Source organism: Orbicella faveolata, unplaced genomic scaffold (assembly GCF_042242905.1).
Source record: "Orbicella faveolata isolate gen_17 unplaced genomic scaffold, um_ofav_v1 contig_2, whole genome shotgun sequence".
Classification (NCBI taxonomy): domain Eukaryota; kingdom Metazoa; phylum Cnidaria; class Anthozoa; order Scleractinia; family Merulinidae; genus Orbicella; species Orbicella faveolata.
Window position 1 is genome coordinate 20,143,433 of NW_028301547.1, and position 16,672 is coordinate 20,160,104.

At 37.7% G+C, this 16,672-nt stretch overlaps 2 protein-coding genes and 1 pseudogene across 2 annotated transcripts; 1 reads left to right on the plus strand and 2 right to left on the minus strand.

Annotated features, from left to right (window-relative positions):
• Positions 1–399: 399 nt before the first annotated feature.
• LOC110048558 (RYamide receptor-like) lies at positions 400–2,183 on the minus strand. Its single transcript, XM_089289571.1, has one exon. It carries the CDS (start codon positions 1,610–1,612, stop codon positions 668–670), a length of 945 nt encoding a protein of 314 aa, XP_089145697.1. The 5' UTR covers positions 1,613–2,183; the 3' UTR covers positions 400–667.
• Positions 2,184–4,962: 2,779 nt separating this feature from the next.
• On the minus strand, positions 4,963–6,623 carry LOC110048531 (neuropeptide FF receptor 2-like). Its single transcript, XM_020754294.2, has one exon. The coding sequence runs from the start codon at positions 6,621–6,623 to the stop codon at positions 5,670–5,672; it is 954 nt and encodes a 317-aa protein (XP_020609953.2). The 3' UTR covers positions 4,963–5,669.
• A 6,140-nt stretch (positions 6,624–12,763) lies between these two features.
• LOC149112344 (uncharacterized) lies at positions 12,764–14,432 on the plus strand (annotated as a pseudogene).
• The last annotated feature ends 2,240 nt before the right edge of the window (positions 14,433–16,672 follow it).

A 16,672-nucleotide genomic window follows, 5' to 3' on the forward strand; every position in this document is an offset into this window, starting at 1 on the left:
GGAGTGGCTCCCTACTTTGTAAACGATATAGGCCTTGAGCAACAGTATAAATTTGTATATTCAGAAAAAAACTAGGTCTGCCTCAGATCCTTCAAACGTGTGTACACAGTGAGATCGATCATGGTTAGGTAAAGATTGCCGTTTGTCATACGAATCAAAACGTCAGTTTAGGGGCCATAGCACCAGTTTATATATTTGATATGCCGCCGAAGCGTATCAAAGAGGTACGACTAGGTAAAATTATTTCTCAATCAGAAGCGACATCACTGCATAAGTTTGCTCAACTCAGATATCTGTGAATGAACGAACCTCATTTTTATCAAAGTTATCTAAGCCACAAAAAGTCATGTACTATTGGGCTGGCTAGGAGAATCCTGAGCTAGCCAGCTAGCTAGCTAGGAGCTACTATTGATTAGGAACAAAAGCCAGCTAAGTGAGTCAACCTTCTGCAAAGCACAGTTGAACAAATCAGTGAGCCATAACTTCTCGGTTACCATACTTGCTGGACTTTCTAAAAGTCCTTTCCAATCATTCTTCCTTGGCTTGAAGGTTTCGCTCGCGTCGCTCGAAGACCGCCATCTGTTTTCGCTCAAGGGAGATAAATACGCTATGGATTATGCAAATGTCGCCTTGTGGCAAGTCTATATGCTTGCGAAATGCAAACTCATTACAGATAATTAGAAGAGATTTTGATTCGTGACGAGTTTGTTTGCCTTGTTTTGTGAATGGGTAACTCCTTGTTTTCGTGGCAAAACGCCAATGAAACTAGACTCTTCCTGAACTGTTGACTGTGAAGCGTGTAAACCAGTGGATTGAGACAGGAATTCAACAGCGCACTTGCTGTGGTGATGGGATACACCGTGGCGTACCCGCCTGGAATGACGGGACTCAACACGCAAAGCACTGCGGGAGGGGTCCAGCACGTGATGAAGATAACAGAGACTGAGACGAGCATCTTAGTTACCTTATTCCTGGATTGTGACGCAGCCGTCGGAGAAGAGCGTTGCACGAGTCCAGGCTTGCGCAGACACAAAATAATCCGCGTGTACAGGTATCCCATAATGCATATCGGTAGCACGGAATTGGCAAACGACCAACTAAGGTAATAGGCTCGAAACGTCGTGTAATCTCGAAAGTTTCCCACGCACATCTGACCTTCCACGTCATAAGCTGTTACAACAATAGCTGGTATGCTCAGCAGGAGTCCCAGCATCCAAAGAACTGGCACCAACCACAATGACCGACCATGACGAAGTGTTAGTAATGGAAGTAGAGTGGCATTATAACGCTCAAAAGCTATCGCGACTAGGCAAAAGCTCGAGGCCGTAGCAGCCACCCAACCAAAGCTCCCGCCGGTAATGAACTTGCACAGCAGGTCTCCAGTGAGACCACTTGGTTGAACGATAAAGTGGCTCAGAATGCAAGGTGGAATGAAGAAGACAGCGACCAGTAAATCAGCGATGGCCAGGTGGAAAAGAAGCCAGTTAATGGAGGTTTGAAGACCTTTCCTCTTTAACATTAGAGTGCAAACGAGGGAGTTACCTGCTATGTTGAAAATTATCATGGCGGAGAGAAACAGTACGTACACAAGAGACGTTGCAGAAATTGCCATTTCTTGATTTTTTCAGTTTTCTGAAAGTAAACACTATGTGTTAATCTTGGACTGTAAATAAACTATTAACACTGAAAACGAGCATAACTGTTATTTTTATATCATCAAGTACGCGATGCATTGCTTTGTATTTGGTGTGAAACAAACAAATCAACCCAAAGCCAGCGAACCATCGAATCATAACCAGTTTGGAGACCCTGCTCAGTTGTTGCTCAAAATATTGTTTACACTTTTGAGGTTGTATTGGATGGTTAAATGTAATATAGATTGGGCATCTAGCAATTTGTTCGTTAAAAAACCACAACCGGTGATGCAAATGTGGAATTAAGAGTGCATCAGAATATTCACAGGTAATCTGAATAAAAAGAAATTATTTGGCTTTGAGAAATTAAGAGGGAAATCCAGTTGCAATACACAAATGGTCGATTTTAGCGATGTTTTTCCTACGGCCGCAGATTTTAAGGTGCATTTCTTTGGGGAAATTCAAAACCGGATCTTGAATTAAGAAATAGTCTTTTGTATCTTTTTCAAATCCAGAAATGAATTATGAATCCTAGTACCATCTCTTCATTCCAAACAAATACATGCTGAGCGTGCCCTCTGGGGAAATAAAAGTACACCATATGTAAACACGAACAATACGATTAGTTACATGCTTTCTAGAACTGTCACGATTGTAGTTCGCCTTGATCAGCCTCCAGCCAACAGATGTGGCACCCTATGCATCTTGCATTTCCTGTAATAGCGCTTGTAAAAATCCAGTCTGGAGTCCTCTTAAAGAAATGCACACTGAGTCAGATACGAAATTGCTGCCCACTGTTTACACTGTTTGACACACAAGACAGTCTGTGGGCGAAAACAGTACATTTAAGTTCTCGCATCCGAGTCTTAAGAGCCACATTGTTTGAATAGTTCCAATCGTTTCGGGTTTTGCCCTTCAGCAGTGGAAAAGTCAAGCAAATTTTCACTGAGAAAGAGAAAAATGATAAAATAATAATAATAAGAAGAGACAATATTTGATAAACACGAGAAACCGCGTTTTACCAAATTTCTAAACACTGAGAGATTTGAAATACGACACGCCGTGGAGCATGTTTGTCCAGCTTCGACGTGCTTCGAGAAATGAAAACTCTGTCTTGAGTGTTAGATGTATATAATCACCTGAGACTAACACTAAGGAGAAAACCGAGAAACAAAATCGTGAAAATATATGCTAATTACGATCATAAATCCAAACAAAGTTACGATTATGTACTTTGTTTAACTTTGATGAGTTATTAATGAGTTTGAGAATAAATAATCAAACATGGAAATTGTCCTGCTGTAACCCAAAATTCTCGCATCTAGCATTACAAAAGCTTTACAGAAATTGGTAAGAAGGATTGTAAGTTTAAATGTGTTCCTTGAGGCGAAAGATAACATAAAATCCTGTCCATTTTTTGGCAATTTTAGCGCTAATTATGTTAGTGTAAGGTGGCTTTGACGTGCGTTTGCATGAGAGATTTCTTTGCTGTTGAAACCTTAGACGGTTGTATAGCAAATCAGTATAACAAATAAGCTTTTTTCTACAACTGTAAATTTTTGTATCATAGGGATATAGCATCTCGCTTCGAGAAGAAAAGTAGAGTACAGAATATCTCCAAAATCCGAAAATTTCTTGCCAAAGCTTATATTTGAATCTCTTTTTAACGCAGGCTACAAATATTTAATTTATATTACTCGGTCTTGTTATGTTAGAACTCCTTAGGTTCTCAATTGTGCAACGCACTACTGTTTTCAAAATGCGGTGGACGGTCATTTTCATGTTGCTGCCAAAGTTCATGGACGCCGAGACAATGAACAAATTTTAAATCAAAACTAAAAACGCTTATTTTTTCAGGGATGCATTAACAGTTTTGCTAGATTTTATAATTCTGCATAGTTCTATTTTGATATCGTTTTATCAGTGCATTAACAATGCGAATGGTAAACTGAGAATTTTTAAGCCACCGGGATACAGCTCTACATATATAGATATTTTCATTCCACTGCTAGGAGTAAGGCAACGCCTGTAAAAAAATCAATACATTGTCTCTTTTTTTTGGTATTTTGAGTTTAACCATAAGAAGGTCTTAAAAATTGACATACTTACATGTGCAAAATGTTTTTTCGTGTTATTGTGACCCTGATCTCTAGCCGGTTAGGGGATTGTTTGAATTTCAGAACGTATTATGAGTTATTTGTAACATATTTACATGTTCATGGTTACATCACAAAGCAATCAAAAGACAGGTGATGTGTCTGTGGAATTAATATGCAACGCACGTACACTCACAGGACCATGGAACTAATAACAAAATCTCCGCTTTTCAAGTTTTCAAAGAAAATCAGTTGAATTTAATAACTTACAAGCACTTTTTTCTCCATGAAAAATCTACGACTTTATGTAATAGCATAATATCATGACAGGCAATAACCTTGGTTTGTATAAATTTACTGAGAACAGACAGATGGCAACGATATAGCAAATTATTAGCTACATATATCTTTGAATGTAGCGTGGCTGTTTGCAGAAGTTGGCATTGTCGAAATGTGTATAATGCAAGTTTATTTCGTCAGTCAACTCTTCGTGGGAGTAAGTTTGCATTAGGCTTGTAGTGTATCCAAAGGGTTGGCAGGGATTCGAGTAATTGTTTTTTTATGCCTCTTAAAGAAACAGGCCATAAAGTTGGGAGCACAAGCATCCCCAAAGGGAGGACAGCAGACTCAGATGTCAAGAAGTGCGAATGAAATCCAGTGCCAGGCCCCGATCCTTCAATCGAGCCCGTGGTGGTTTTTGAACTTCCAGTCTTGTACCGAACACTTTATCACGTGCTTTCGTGTTGTTTGGGGCAATTGTGGTGTTGGCCTTTCTGAAAAACTACAGCAGCTCCAAAACCGCGTAGTCTGTATTTTATTGTATGCAAGCAATGAAGACGATATTGATAAGCTGTTCCAGGCACTCGACTGGCGGAAACTAAGTCATCAAAGGCTAGTAGCCGCCTCTGTTATGATGTTCAAAACTTTACATGGATTGACCCCTGAATATCTACAATCTCGATTTGTATCTCGAAATTATACACCTTATTCCAAAATGGCCGCCATTTTAGTATTCTTTTGTTTACTCGAAAATGAGCCCTTGTTGCCTCGTCTAAGGGAAAATATTTTTTGAATTTCGAGTTTAAGAACGAGGTAACGAGGGCTGATTTGCAAGTAAACAAAAAAATACTTAAATAGCGGCCATTTTGGAATAAGGTGTATATTACTTCGTATCGAATGAGGAATTCTCCGAGAGAGTGGAGGGATGGGGAGCGGAGAGGGAGGTCGGGGTGGGGAAGGTGGAACTTGAAGATTTTGAAGTCTGAAGTAACGTTATAGAGCTTGATATACTACGTCATTCATTCATTTCATTCATTCATTCTGTTTATTTGCCTTTTTACTTAATACTTTACGTTTCATTAATAGGGTATTAGCTTTAAAAGAAACTACCATCCCGATTTTTATATGAAATTCATCGGCGTCAAACGTACGAAAGGAAAGGACAGTAGAAAAGAAGAGGTTAAGTCATGGTATGAAATGGGAAATGGAAAATAATATACTGTGGTGTAAAATAAGGTAAGAGGTTTTACTAATGAATCAAACTCGAAAGACCGTCTTTCACCACATTTTCAAACGCCGGAAGGAGAGTTGCATTGAACATACGATCGACGTGCAGCGGAATATTTTTAACAAAAATCGAGGTGTTTGGAAATGTGGTCGGATATAGACATGGAATTGTAATATGTTTTTTAGAGAAATGTCCCCCAAAAAATTATAGAAACATTACAAAAAAATGTGGTTGAATACTGTCTTGAGTGTCTGGTATATCTTTCATTCTATAACGCTAACTTTCTATATATTTCCAAATCTAAACCTAGAATCGGTGAGTATATTTACGTAGAGGTCATAGACAATTGATTCCGGCCAAATTACCTCAGGGGGTTGTGGCTAAAAGTCATAGAGAATTGAGACCAATATTTTGATGAGTCTTCAAATAATGTTATCCATGAAGTTCCAGCTGCCGTGATGACTTTATTCCAGAACCGTTTGTGTTCTTTGTCTTGTATTTTGCTGGCTGCTTATTTTTGGAACAAAAAACCATTGAAGCAATATTCTTCCTGAACTGTTGACTATGAAGCGTGTAGACCAGTGGATTGAGGCAGGAATTCAACAACGCGCTTGCTGTTGTCACGGGATGCACTGTGGCGTGGCCGCCAGGAATCACGGGACTCAACACGCAAAGCACTGCGGGAGGGGTCCAGCACGTGATGAAGATAACAGAGACTGAGATGAGCATCTTAGTTACCTTATCTTTGGACCGTGACACGACTCTTGGACAAGAGCCTGGCATGAGAACACGGTTGCGCAGACATAAAATGATCCGTGCGTACAGGTATCCTATAATGCATATCGGCAGCACTGAATTGGCAAACGACCAAGCGAGGTAATACGCTCGCATCATTGTGTAATCTGGAAAGATCTCCACGCACATTTGAATTTCTGCATCGAAGGCAGATACTACGAGACTTGGCATGTCCAGTAAGATCGACAGTATCCATACAATTGGTACTAACCAAGATGACCGACTACGATTGAGTGATAGCAGCGGATGTACTGTAGCAGAATAACGCTCAAACGCTATTGCCACCAGGAGAAAGCTCGAGGCTGAAGCCGCCGCCCAACCCAAAACCCCACTGGTAATGAACTTGCACAGCAGGTCTCCAGTAACACTGCTCGGCTGCTCGATAAAGTGGCTCAGAATGCAAGGTGGAATGAAGAAGACAGCGACCAGTAAATCAGCGATGGCCAGGTGGAAAAGAAGCCAGTTGATGGAGGTTTTCATTGCTTTTTTCTTCAATATTAAAAAGCAAACCAGGGAATTACCAGCGATGTTAATACTAATCATCACGGCCAGAAATAGAGAATACACCAAAGAGCTGGTCGAAATTGCCATTCCTGATTTGAAATCTTTTCTGAAAGTTGTTGTTATCTGTACGGAGAATTGAGAAATATAATACAGTCTTACTGATTGCATAATGGCCGCAACAGTTATTTGCAAAGTTCCTTGTGATTGTATAGACTAGAAAATAAGTTGTTCTTCTAAAAAATTAATAAAAGAACACCCCTTTACAGATTGACTGAGGGAAACTTTAGTGCAAACAAATGTGAGAAAGATTGATGTGCATCGAATACAAAGACAACATTACAGCGCGTTATAATGCTTCCCTGCAATATACGACAAACGCGTCTACGCACAATTCAATAGTTAGGCGTTTGGTCGACGGAAGATCTGAAATCTGAGAAAAATTTGGATGAATGTTAGACCTAACGTACCCTGGAAAAGCCATTTTGTCACTTAATTAAACCACAGAATTATAGCAGACTGAAACTACATTTAGATCTGTACCACTAATTGAACATTGCGCCAAATTTTTACAAATAACACAGATTTAAGATGATACCCGTTCCAAAATATTCAAGCTGAAAAACCAAAACTGTTCTTTCCAGGGGTGGCGAATGGTAAATGCGAGACTTTGCGAGACGACGAGATTAGCGTTTTTCTTTGCGAGCCCGAGACATTTTGATTTCTTCAATTGCGAGACCGAGACTTTAAAGTGTTTTAAATGCGAACTCAAGACGTTCAGGGTCTAAGATGTTTTGATGTCATTTAACTTTATATAAAAAAAGATAAACAAATCGGTACTTAACGACTTTCTTAGCCTTGAAAAAAATCGAGACTGAGAGACAGCTTTGTGAGAAAAATTGAGACTGCGAGACGCACATAACCGCTAAAAAACGAGACTGCGAGACCCGTGAAATTCGGCGAAAACTTTGCTAGACCATGCGTTTTTAAAGGACCATTCGCCACCCCTCTTTCTAATACCGATCAGAAAACAACACTCCTTGTGAATGCAAATAATAAAATTTTCTATTCGAAATACTTGGATTATCCATGGATGTTTGCATCGATTTGCTGAATGAGTTAAACCCTGAGAAATTGGGCGAATAATTTTAAAATTTTAAAAAATTTTAAAAAATTGAAAATACTTACGAAAGGTTTTGCTTTCTATCCCTCTATTTTGAAAAGCTATGCTTTTTCAACATCTTAACCATTAGCTTGCGTCAACCCTACACTCGTTGTCGTGAATATAAGCATATGAACATTTCTAGCTATCGATTGTGAAAGACAGGTGATATGAACATCAAACTTTTTAAAATAATACTCTTACTAGAAAGGTAAATTTAAATTTTAAAAATGCTCCTTTGATAATTAATCATCAGCAATTTTCACTTTTAATCAATATAAGCAATGTTTTTCGTTGGAGAATTTTTGATGATAATAAATATATGGTGATTTAAGAAAAATCAAATTAAAAAAAAAATTAAATTGGGTAAAAGTTACGTCGCGAACATTGGACAGCTTTTTCCATTCTGACATTAGCTTTCCGTGAATAGAAGGTATTTATACAAAAGAACTTTGATTTCAATGCCTTCTCGCGTTCTTCCCACGTCAGCGTGTCATTCTTTAACGTTTTGTTTTGATAAAAGTGCAAATGAAAACAATTTAATTGTCAATCAAAACCTGAAGCAGCGTAAACACCCATCTACGTTGAACTAATTAATATATTTTCACTAACAAATCTAAGGTGTAGAATTATAACACACCCTGAAATATAAGGTGCGTGGTAAAATTGATTAAGGTTCCAATGTCGACTGTTACCGGTAGAACTCCAACTGCTCATTATGGAAACAAAAAATAGCTCAAGTCAGCTGTGGCTCGAGTATCAACGGGATAAGTGATGAATTTCAGTTATCGTGTTATTAATTCATGAGATATTGTGCTTTTGCCACAGCACCTCACGTTTGTTTGTTTGTTTGTTTGTTTTGTGTTCCTGACCTAAAAATGTAAAATATCTTACTAGCTTACTATTAACTAGCTGCCTGACATTTTTAACTCTTACGTTATTTCGGGTAACCAGCACCCCTATCATTGTTGTTTTTAATCTTTCACATTGTAATAAATTATTACTTTGGGGTAAAATATACGTTTTGGTTGTTGTTTGGTGTTTAGCCTTTTATGGGCCTGATTCACAATTCCAGAGGCTATTGATAAAAAGTTAAAATTTTGACTCTTATAGGTTATCTTGCTGTTTTCCAACCGAAAGTTGATAAAAGTTCTGAGCTCAGAATTCGAGTCATCAGGGTAAATTTCAGCCAAAGCCGGAAATTCGTATTTGCTTGAGTTAGTTAAAATGACTAAAAAAAAGTTGTATTAAAATCCACCAGGAAATTAGCCTCCCACGTGGACGTTCTCATGGCTTATGACGAGCCATAACAGGCTTTTCCTTTGCTTAACAAATAAAGAAGCCTAAGCCGTGTATTACACTGTCATAGAACACGACGGGCATTTGAGAACACGAGGGAAATTGACATCCAGCGAGAACGTTTTGCCGGTTCGATTCTTTGTTCCTCTTAGAGTCTATATTCAGCTAATTGTATCATTAATAGGGATTACTACTTGGTAGAAAGGAACAGTGGAAAGGAGCAGTTTTTTTGGATGCACCTTGTCACGTGGCGCGGCACGTGACCATTTCCTTAAAATCTCGTAAACTGCTTAATTGTAAGCGCATGTTAATTGTGTTAGCGTTGATGATAATGTTTTCAATCACCAACCTTGTATACGTTTGGAGTGATTCCAAAGAGGGCTAAATAATCAAAAGACAATCCTTAGGAGAAAAAAGAAACTTTTGACCCTATAAAATTTTGTTTGAAATAAGACGCAGTTACTTCCTTTAAATCGCTGGAAATGCCATAAATATTGGTTCTTCTCTGCCAAATGGCACGCGATATGTCTGTTTATTACCTGTCAGTTTGCCCAAAATTCCTTCAAGATGTCGGGGTCGTTAAGATCTAACTGCATTCTCAATTTGGTAGATTTCTTTGCCAATATGTCGCCGGAAATATATCACATAAGTTACTTTGGCCAGAAACTACAACTCACTTTTAGTATTTCGGTGAAATCAATTAACCTTCGACGACTGGATGGATTTCATAACAAATTGTCAGTACAAGACGGATTCTGCCCTTTCTTGTGAGCAGTTCGTGTTTGATTGTTGAACTGGAACCTAAACATTTAATTTCTTCGATTCCAGTGGATTTTCCCTTTCGACAGACTTTCTCATGACAAAGCTAAGCTAAAACTATGCTACAGCTAAAAACATTCCCGTAATCTGCGTTGGAAACATATTGAAGTTTTGTAATACTTGTTAGACGATTTTCCAATACGAAAAAAGGGAAGGTTAAATGTTCTTTTTAACCGTAGGCAAACCTTGCAGATGAAAAAAATGTAAATACAACGTGAATTTTTGAGTATTTTTGTAAACTGAAGTTGTTATTTGTATTTGTCCTAAACATATCAAAAAAAATTTAAAGTTGAAAATATTCAGAAATACTTAAAAATTGAAAACTGGAAGAAAATTCAAAATACTTACTAAATGGTCTCTCTCATTTTTGGACGACCCTGCGCCCCCGGTTGTTAAGCTGTTGTTTAAATTCTCGGTTGTATCATGAGTGATATGTAATTTACTTGCATAGTTACCTGGCAATCAAAGACAGGTAATATCGATGTGTCTGTGGAATTAAAATGCAACGTACGTACACGCACAGGAACATGAACGAACTCAGAAATTTCCGCTTTAGATTTCGTGAAGCCGAAAACTGACTAAACGTTTTTCAACTCTTTTAGCTTGACAAATTAGATTAGATGCAACAGCTCGTTGAGTTATTTTTTTGTAAAAAAAAAAAATATGTTACGGGTAAATGGGTGAGTGAGTGAGAGATGTATTTATATCACACCAATCAGATTGGATCTACTGTAAACAGCCAATCAAATTTCTTGTTGTGAAGGTAAATAGTATGCGAGGAGATTTGATCCCGATACAGTTCAGAACGGCCATATTTATTCTTCTATAAAAGAGGAGGAATTATTCATGTATTGGGCTTATTTCGACATCTTCTGAGGCGAGGATTTTGTGGGCGGGTTTGATAAACATTTGCAATTGGATAATCAGTCAAAGAAACATAGTATTTGGCATATAACTACGAGCATGCAATGAAGGGTGAGCTTTTCCCATTAGATAAAGTTTTCAATTAAATGAGTCTGCTCTGCTACTAGGTTTAAGATTTGAATGATAAGAACAATTGTATTTTTGGGGAGCGGAATGCACTACTGGGAATTTGATGAGGTTGCGACCAGGTTCAAATCGTTTGCATGTTGTACTGAAATCTAAATATTGCTGCAGAGTTCGTAGTAAGTGTTCCGGGCGTGTAGTCAATGTCAGCATCCATTGACAAGTTTCACTGTGAAAAGCGAAGAGACTACAATTAATTTGGTCAACAGAACAAAAAGATATTATTCTGTGACGATTTTACAATTATAATGGTTCTTGTTTACCACTGGAATGAGAAGATACGTTTGAAATGAAACTAAATCTTTTCTCTTCAATGTTATCAGGGTTTTCGCTTTTTCACATTAATAGCCAGCACGAATTGCAGTAGGAGAAAAAGGAAATTATTTTCGTTCATGATAACTTTAGTGAGGTATATGAAGTCTTGGGCGTTTTATTGTATTAAACACAGGGACTTTGGTAATTGAAAAATAAAGACTGACGTGTATGTTGCCGGTTTGTGATTTTAAGTCCGGTTTGGAGCGGCGTGTGACAGTTAGATACATACATTGGGTTGTTTTAGAGTCCATAATGTTCAGTGTAATGATGGCTAGTTATGAACGAGATGAGTCTTGAGTTTTGAAGCAGTTCATGAGTAAGTAGTATGCAAATGGTACAAGATATTTTATTTTCAGTTAGAAAGGGTAACTTGATACTTTTGTTTTTCACAAGGAGTAAATTCAATTAGAGCTGACAAATCGTCACCACTTGTTCCCACGAGATGTTTGCTGTTTTTAGTTACAAATGGTAACTTGACACTTTTGTTTTTCACAAGGGAGTAAATGCAATTAGAGCTGACGAATCGTCACCACTTGTTCCCATGAAATGTTTGAACAAACAAAACAAGATATTGCTAATTGCTAACGAGCCAGCCGAGCGAAGAACGCGAGGCTGGCGAGGCGGCAGCATTATAGAGCCGCGCGAGGTTGAGGCAGGCGGAATAAATCTCGAGTGATCCGGAGAGATGTAAGTAATGTAAGATTTTATGACGTAATGCCAAAGAGACCTATTGTCCTCCAATGGACCAATCGTAGTGCGTTAACTTGGAATGGACCAATCACAGTGCGTTTAACTTCGTCAACTTTGTGACGTCACGGCAGCGTGGTTATCTTGGTCAATTGCTCAACTGCATTCGCAACTCGTCGAGCCGCATCTCGTTAGTGGGAAAGGAAGAGTTTATAGAGGTAAGAAACCTTTTTTTAGCGTGCTTTTGAAGTGTTATTTGTTCTGAAAACTACGATAAGTGGGTGTACTTTAGTTAAGTACCATTGTGGGAAATTGATCGAGAAGCCCAACCATCGGCCAACGAGCCACAAGAGTTGTCAATTCGATCTGGCCGGCGTGCCAAACTCGGCCAGCGTGCCAAAACAGTCAAATCGTTAACCAGTTGAAAACGCCAGCGAGCAATAGAGCAATCAAACCAACTGATAAAGTCAAAGACGATAAAACACTAAATTCAGTCAAAAACAAACTCAAACGGCCAGCGTGCCGAGCATTAAAAGAAAATTACATACCAAATCAAAATCTTAGAACTTGAGAGTACATTCCTCCGTTGTCGAGCTTGTCACGTGTTTTTCGAACCACATTATGGTACAAACTAAAGTGCAAGGTACACGCAGAACATGTAAAACTTACAAGAGCTCAGATAAAATGATTTATGTATTGTTTATGTTGTTTTAGTATCACCCAACTAGTGGACTAATGCAAATCCTGCATTTTGATTGGCTACGCTACTAGGGCTACGGGTCTAACTGTTAAATATTTCCACAATCATACTACCAACAATGATTTGTCTAATTTTGGGAGTATGTGTCAAAATGTCAGGGTCGTCGTTTTCAAATTCAAAGGGAGATATTTGTCAAGGCGCATGGCTTATCCTTCTAATGGTAGTTTCAATCCTTTCCTCATTTCGAACAAGGAAGCACACATAGTGAATGGAAACATAAATAGAGAAACTGTTAAAGTCTTGGACGACAAAGAGCACGCGATACGTGATAGCATGGATAGTATTTGTGCACACGAGGGGTCAAATGTGAGAGATCATTTCCGTAATTATTGTTTAACCAGTGTAGGGAAATTCTCTTGTGCAGTTGATTGCTTTCTCGAACTATGTTTTTTAGTTTTCAGAAATCATCTTCAAAACATTACATGCAATGAGTTTTTTCGTGTTGTATATGAGTCATGCATCCGAAGGCAAAATCTTGGTGCTGTTGAGGTTGTGCGAGAGCATGTATGGTCACTCGTAAGAGATCTTTGTGAATCATTTTTTGCAATGACAGCTGATGCTGTTTTTAGTGATATTTTTACGGTGCGGACAGTTGGACATTTAACCGATGACCTGAAATCACTATTTTTTGTTCAACAATGTAATAATGTAGTAAATTAAATTAAACTTCCTCTGTCTTACAAAAAAGCTTTCCTGATTTAATTTTAACATGTACATTTCTCGTTTTAGCTTCACTGCGTAGCTACATTCAAAATTTGAGCCCCGTAAAACGCTCCGAACATTCAAGAACAGAGTGGTATGACTTCAACCTCCAAACTAGTCCTTCAAAAGTCCGACGAATTGTTGGGTTTAACATCCCACGTCACTCAACCCTTAAAGACCATGGAGAATCAAAAACACCTGTTCTTCTGTCAAACACTAAAGAGAACGAGTCAAACAAGGATATCATATTTAACCAACAATCAGATGTTAGGGTTGCACCATCATTTGACATTGACTTTGATTATTTGCCAATTGGTCCATCCCAATCATCTTCCTCAATGCAGCCAGCTGTCACGATAACCCTTTCGCAGCTACAGACTTTAAAAATTAACCAAAAAGTAAATGTAACAGCATCCATCTCTTTGGGTAAAGACAAACCGAAGTCTGTGCCTGTGAAATCCACTCAAAAGATGACGATGGTAAAAGAAGACTGCATTTTGGAAGACGAGACTGGAACCGCAAACATTCACATCTGGAATGGTCTTATTGACAAGCTAAAAAATAGATCAACGTATGAGTTTCAAAACCTTAACGTAAAGAACTTCCAAGGAAGAACCCACCTGACAACGACACCAACAATTACCTTCAAGGAAGCAGATAAAAAACTGCAGTCGTTGCAGGACCTCTGTTACTGGAGACCCCAGAAAAAGAAATAAGCGTCAAGAATTTTAAGTTCGTAAACAAGCTAAGTGTGTTTATTTCTTGCCAAGCCTATAAGAGAAAGATAACAGAAATAACTAATCACAAATACATCAAATGCAAAAGTTGTGGTGTAAGACAGCGTCAAGTTGAATGCAACCAAGATGCCTCAGTTCAAGTAAAAGTAGAAAGTGAAGAGAAAGAAGTTTGGCTGACAGCATTCACTGACACCATAAACTGCCTGTTGTCAGTGTCTTCACAAGTTACTCTTTCAAGTGACTCAGATACTATTGAAGAGTTTCTGATGGACCTTAAAGATGTAAAGTTTACTTATAATGCTAACAGGGATGTGATTACTAAGGTCACATCTGCTTGTATTGGTGATGTAATTGCACAAACAACTCTTTAGCGGCATAAAGGCTGTTAAAAGTAATATCTTTAAAAACTGATCCACAGACATCAACTAAAGGAAGGAAGGAATTTACTGCGATGATCATTCTTCACTTTCATCTACATCCGCAGTTCATATATGGATTATTTCATATAAACTTCACATCATTTCACTCCTCACGGGAAGATATGAACTCAATTAAGTGGCCTCGCTCCCAATGTGTGGCTTCATAGCTCAGTTGCTAGAGCATCGCACCGGTATTCGCGGAGGTCACGGGTTCGAATCCCGTTGAAGCCCTGATTTTTTCAAGCTTCTTTCCAATTGCTTAAATTGGGAAATTTACTGCGATGATCATTCTTCACTTTCATCTACATCCGCAGTTCATATATGGATTATTTCATATAAACTTCACATCATTTCACTCCTCACGGGAAGATATGAACTCAATTAAGTGACCTCGCTCCCAATGTGTGGCTTCATAGCTCAGTTGCTAGAGCATCGCACCGGTATTCGCGGAGGTCACGGGTTCGAATCCCGTTGAAGCCCTGATTTTTTTCAAGCTTCTTTCCAATTGCTTAAATTGGGAAATTTACTGCGATGATCATTCTTCACTTTCATCTACAACCGCAGTTCATATATGGATTATTTCATATAAACTTCACATCAGACATCAATTAAGTTGTGTGCTATTTTAGCATCAATCATAGAAACAAAGTTCAGTATGCTTAGATTTCATGATCAATTTGCAAAAGATAAGAATTGAGTGACATAAAAGACATTGCAACTTTTTATAGTTAATGGCAACAATGTTACAGTTTGTTTAACATTGTTTTGTTTAAATTGTTTAAATTTTACATAAGATTTTAGTAGCATAAAGGCTGTTGCAAGTCATATTTTCAAACACTGATCCACAGACATCAATTAAGTTGTGTGCTATTTTAGTATCGATCATAGAAACAATGTTTAAATTAAATATGCTTAGATTAGATGATCAATTTGCAAAAGAGAAAAATTGAGTGACATAAAAGACATTGTAACTTTTGTTTTTGTACTTAATAGCAACAATTTTACAGTTTGTTTAAAATTGATTTGTTTAAATTGTTTAAATATTATTATAAGGTTTTTGTTTTAATAAGTTTTGGAAATCAAAACATTTTCTAGTAGCCCTTTAACAAATGTTACTGTTGACTACAAAAATTAAAAGCACAGAAAGTGTGTTTCCTACTTTATATTCGTTAACTGTATGAAATCTATTTTAGCTCCTATAAAAAGCCTATTTTATTGGCACAAAATTCCTATATTTTGGACTTGAACAGCCTATTTTCCTGAGATTTTCCAAACATTGGCTGGGAGACCTGTTAGTTTACCCATAAGAAACAATACTATCTTGTGAACCTTGCAAAAGTGAGAAGTATTTCTCATATGACAGGTTTAACAACATTTAACAAAACATAGTTTACAAAACGCATGTGCTTCAAATAACTCTACCGTTATATTCTTGAAGGTTAACTACAAACTCTGAGGACATTCTAAGAGGGAATTCATTTTCTTGGTTAGCTGTTATAATATGAATGAAATGAAACTGTCACTGTTCAATAAAAGTTCTATAAAAATCTATAGTATTTACTCTTCATTACTTATACTGTAATGCAATTTATAACGAGTAAACATTAAATACAATACAAAAATGGTAAGGAGCAACACCCTTCCTAAATTTAAAAGGTACGTTAACATGAAAAGAAATATGGGTAATGTTCAAATTGCGCAAGTTTCCATTTGTTCGTTGGCACTGTACCGGTAGGTATGACTAGTTTTGGTTACAAATGGTAACTTAACACTTGTTTTTTTACATGGGAGTAAATTCAATTAGAGCTGACAACATATCGCCTCTTATTTCCAGGATATTAAACAAAAAAGAAGTTAACATTTTTGGACAGTTTTTGAGTTATTTTTTTGTAAAAAAAAAATACCTCTTAGTCGGCGCGTCGGGTATATTATGGACGGGTCAATGGGTGAGTGAGTGAGTGAGTGAGAGATGTATGTGTGTCACACCAATCAGATTGGATCTACTATGAACAGCCAAACAAATTTCTTGTTGTAAAGGTAAATAGTCTGTGAGAAACACAAGGTATGTATAAACACAAGGACTTTGGTAATTGAAAACTAAAGAGTGACGTGTATGTTGCCGGTTTGTCATTTTTTAGTCCGGTTTGGAGCGAAGTGTGACAGTTAGATACATACATTGGGTTGTTTTAGAG

What these genes read in the sequence shown, in the direction of transcription:
- LOC110048558 (XM_089289571.1), bottom strand. Translation starts at nt 1,612, where the DNA reads ATGGCAATTTCTGCAACGTCTCTTGTGTACGTACTGTTTCTCTCCGCC.
- LOC110048531 (XM_020754294.2), bottom strand. Translation starts at nt 6,623, where the DNA reads ATGGCAATTTCGACCAGCTCTTTGGTGTATTCTCTATTTCTGGCCGTG.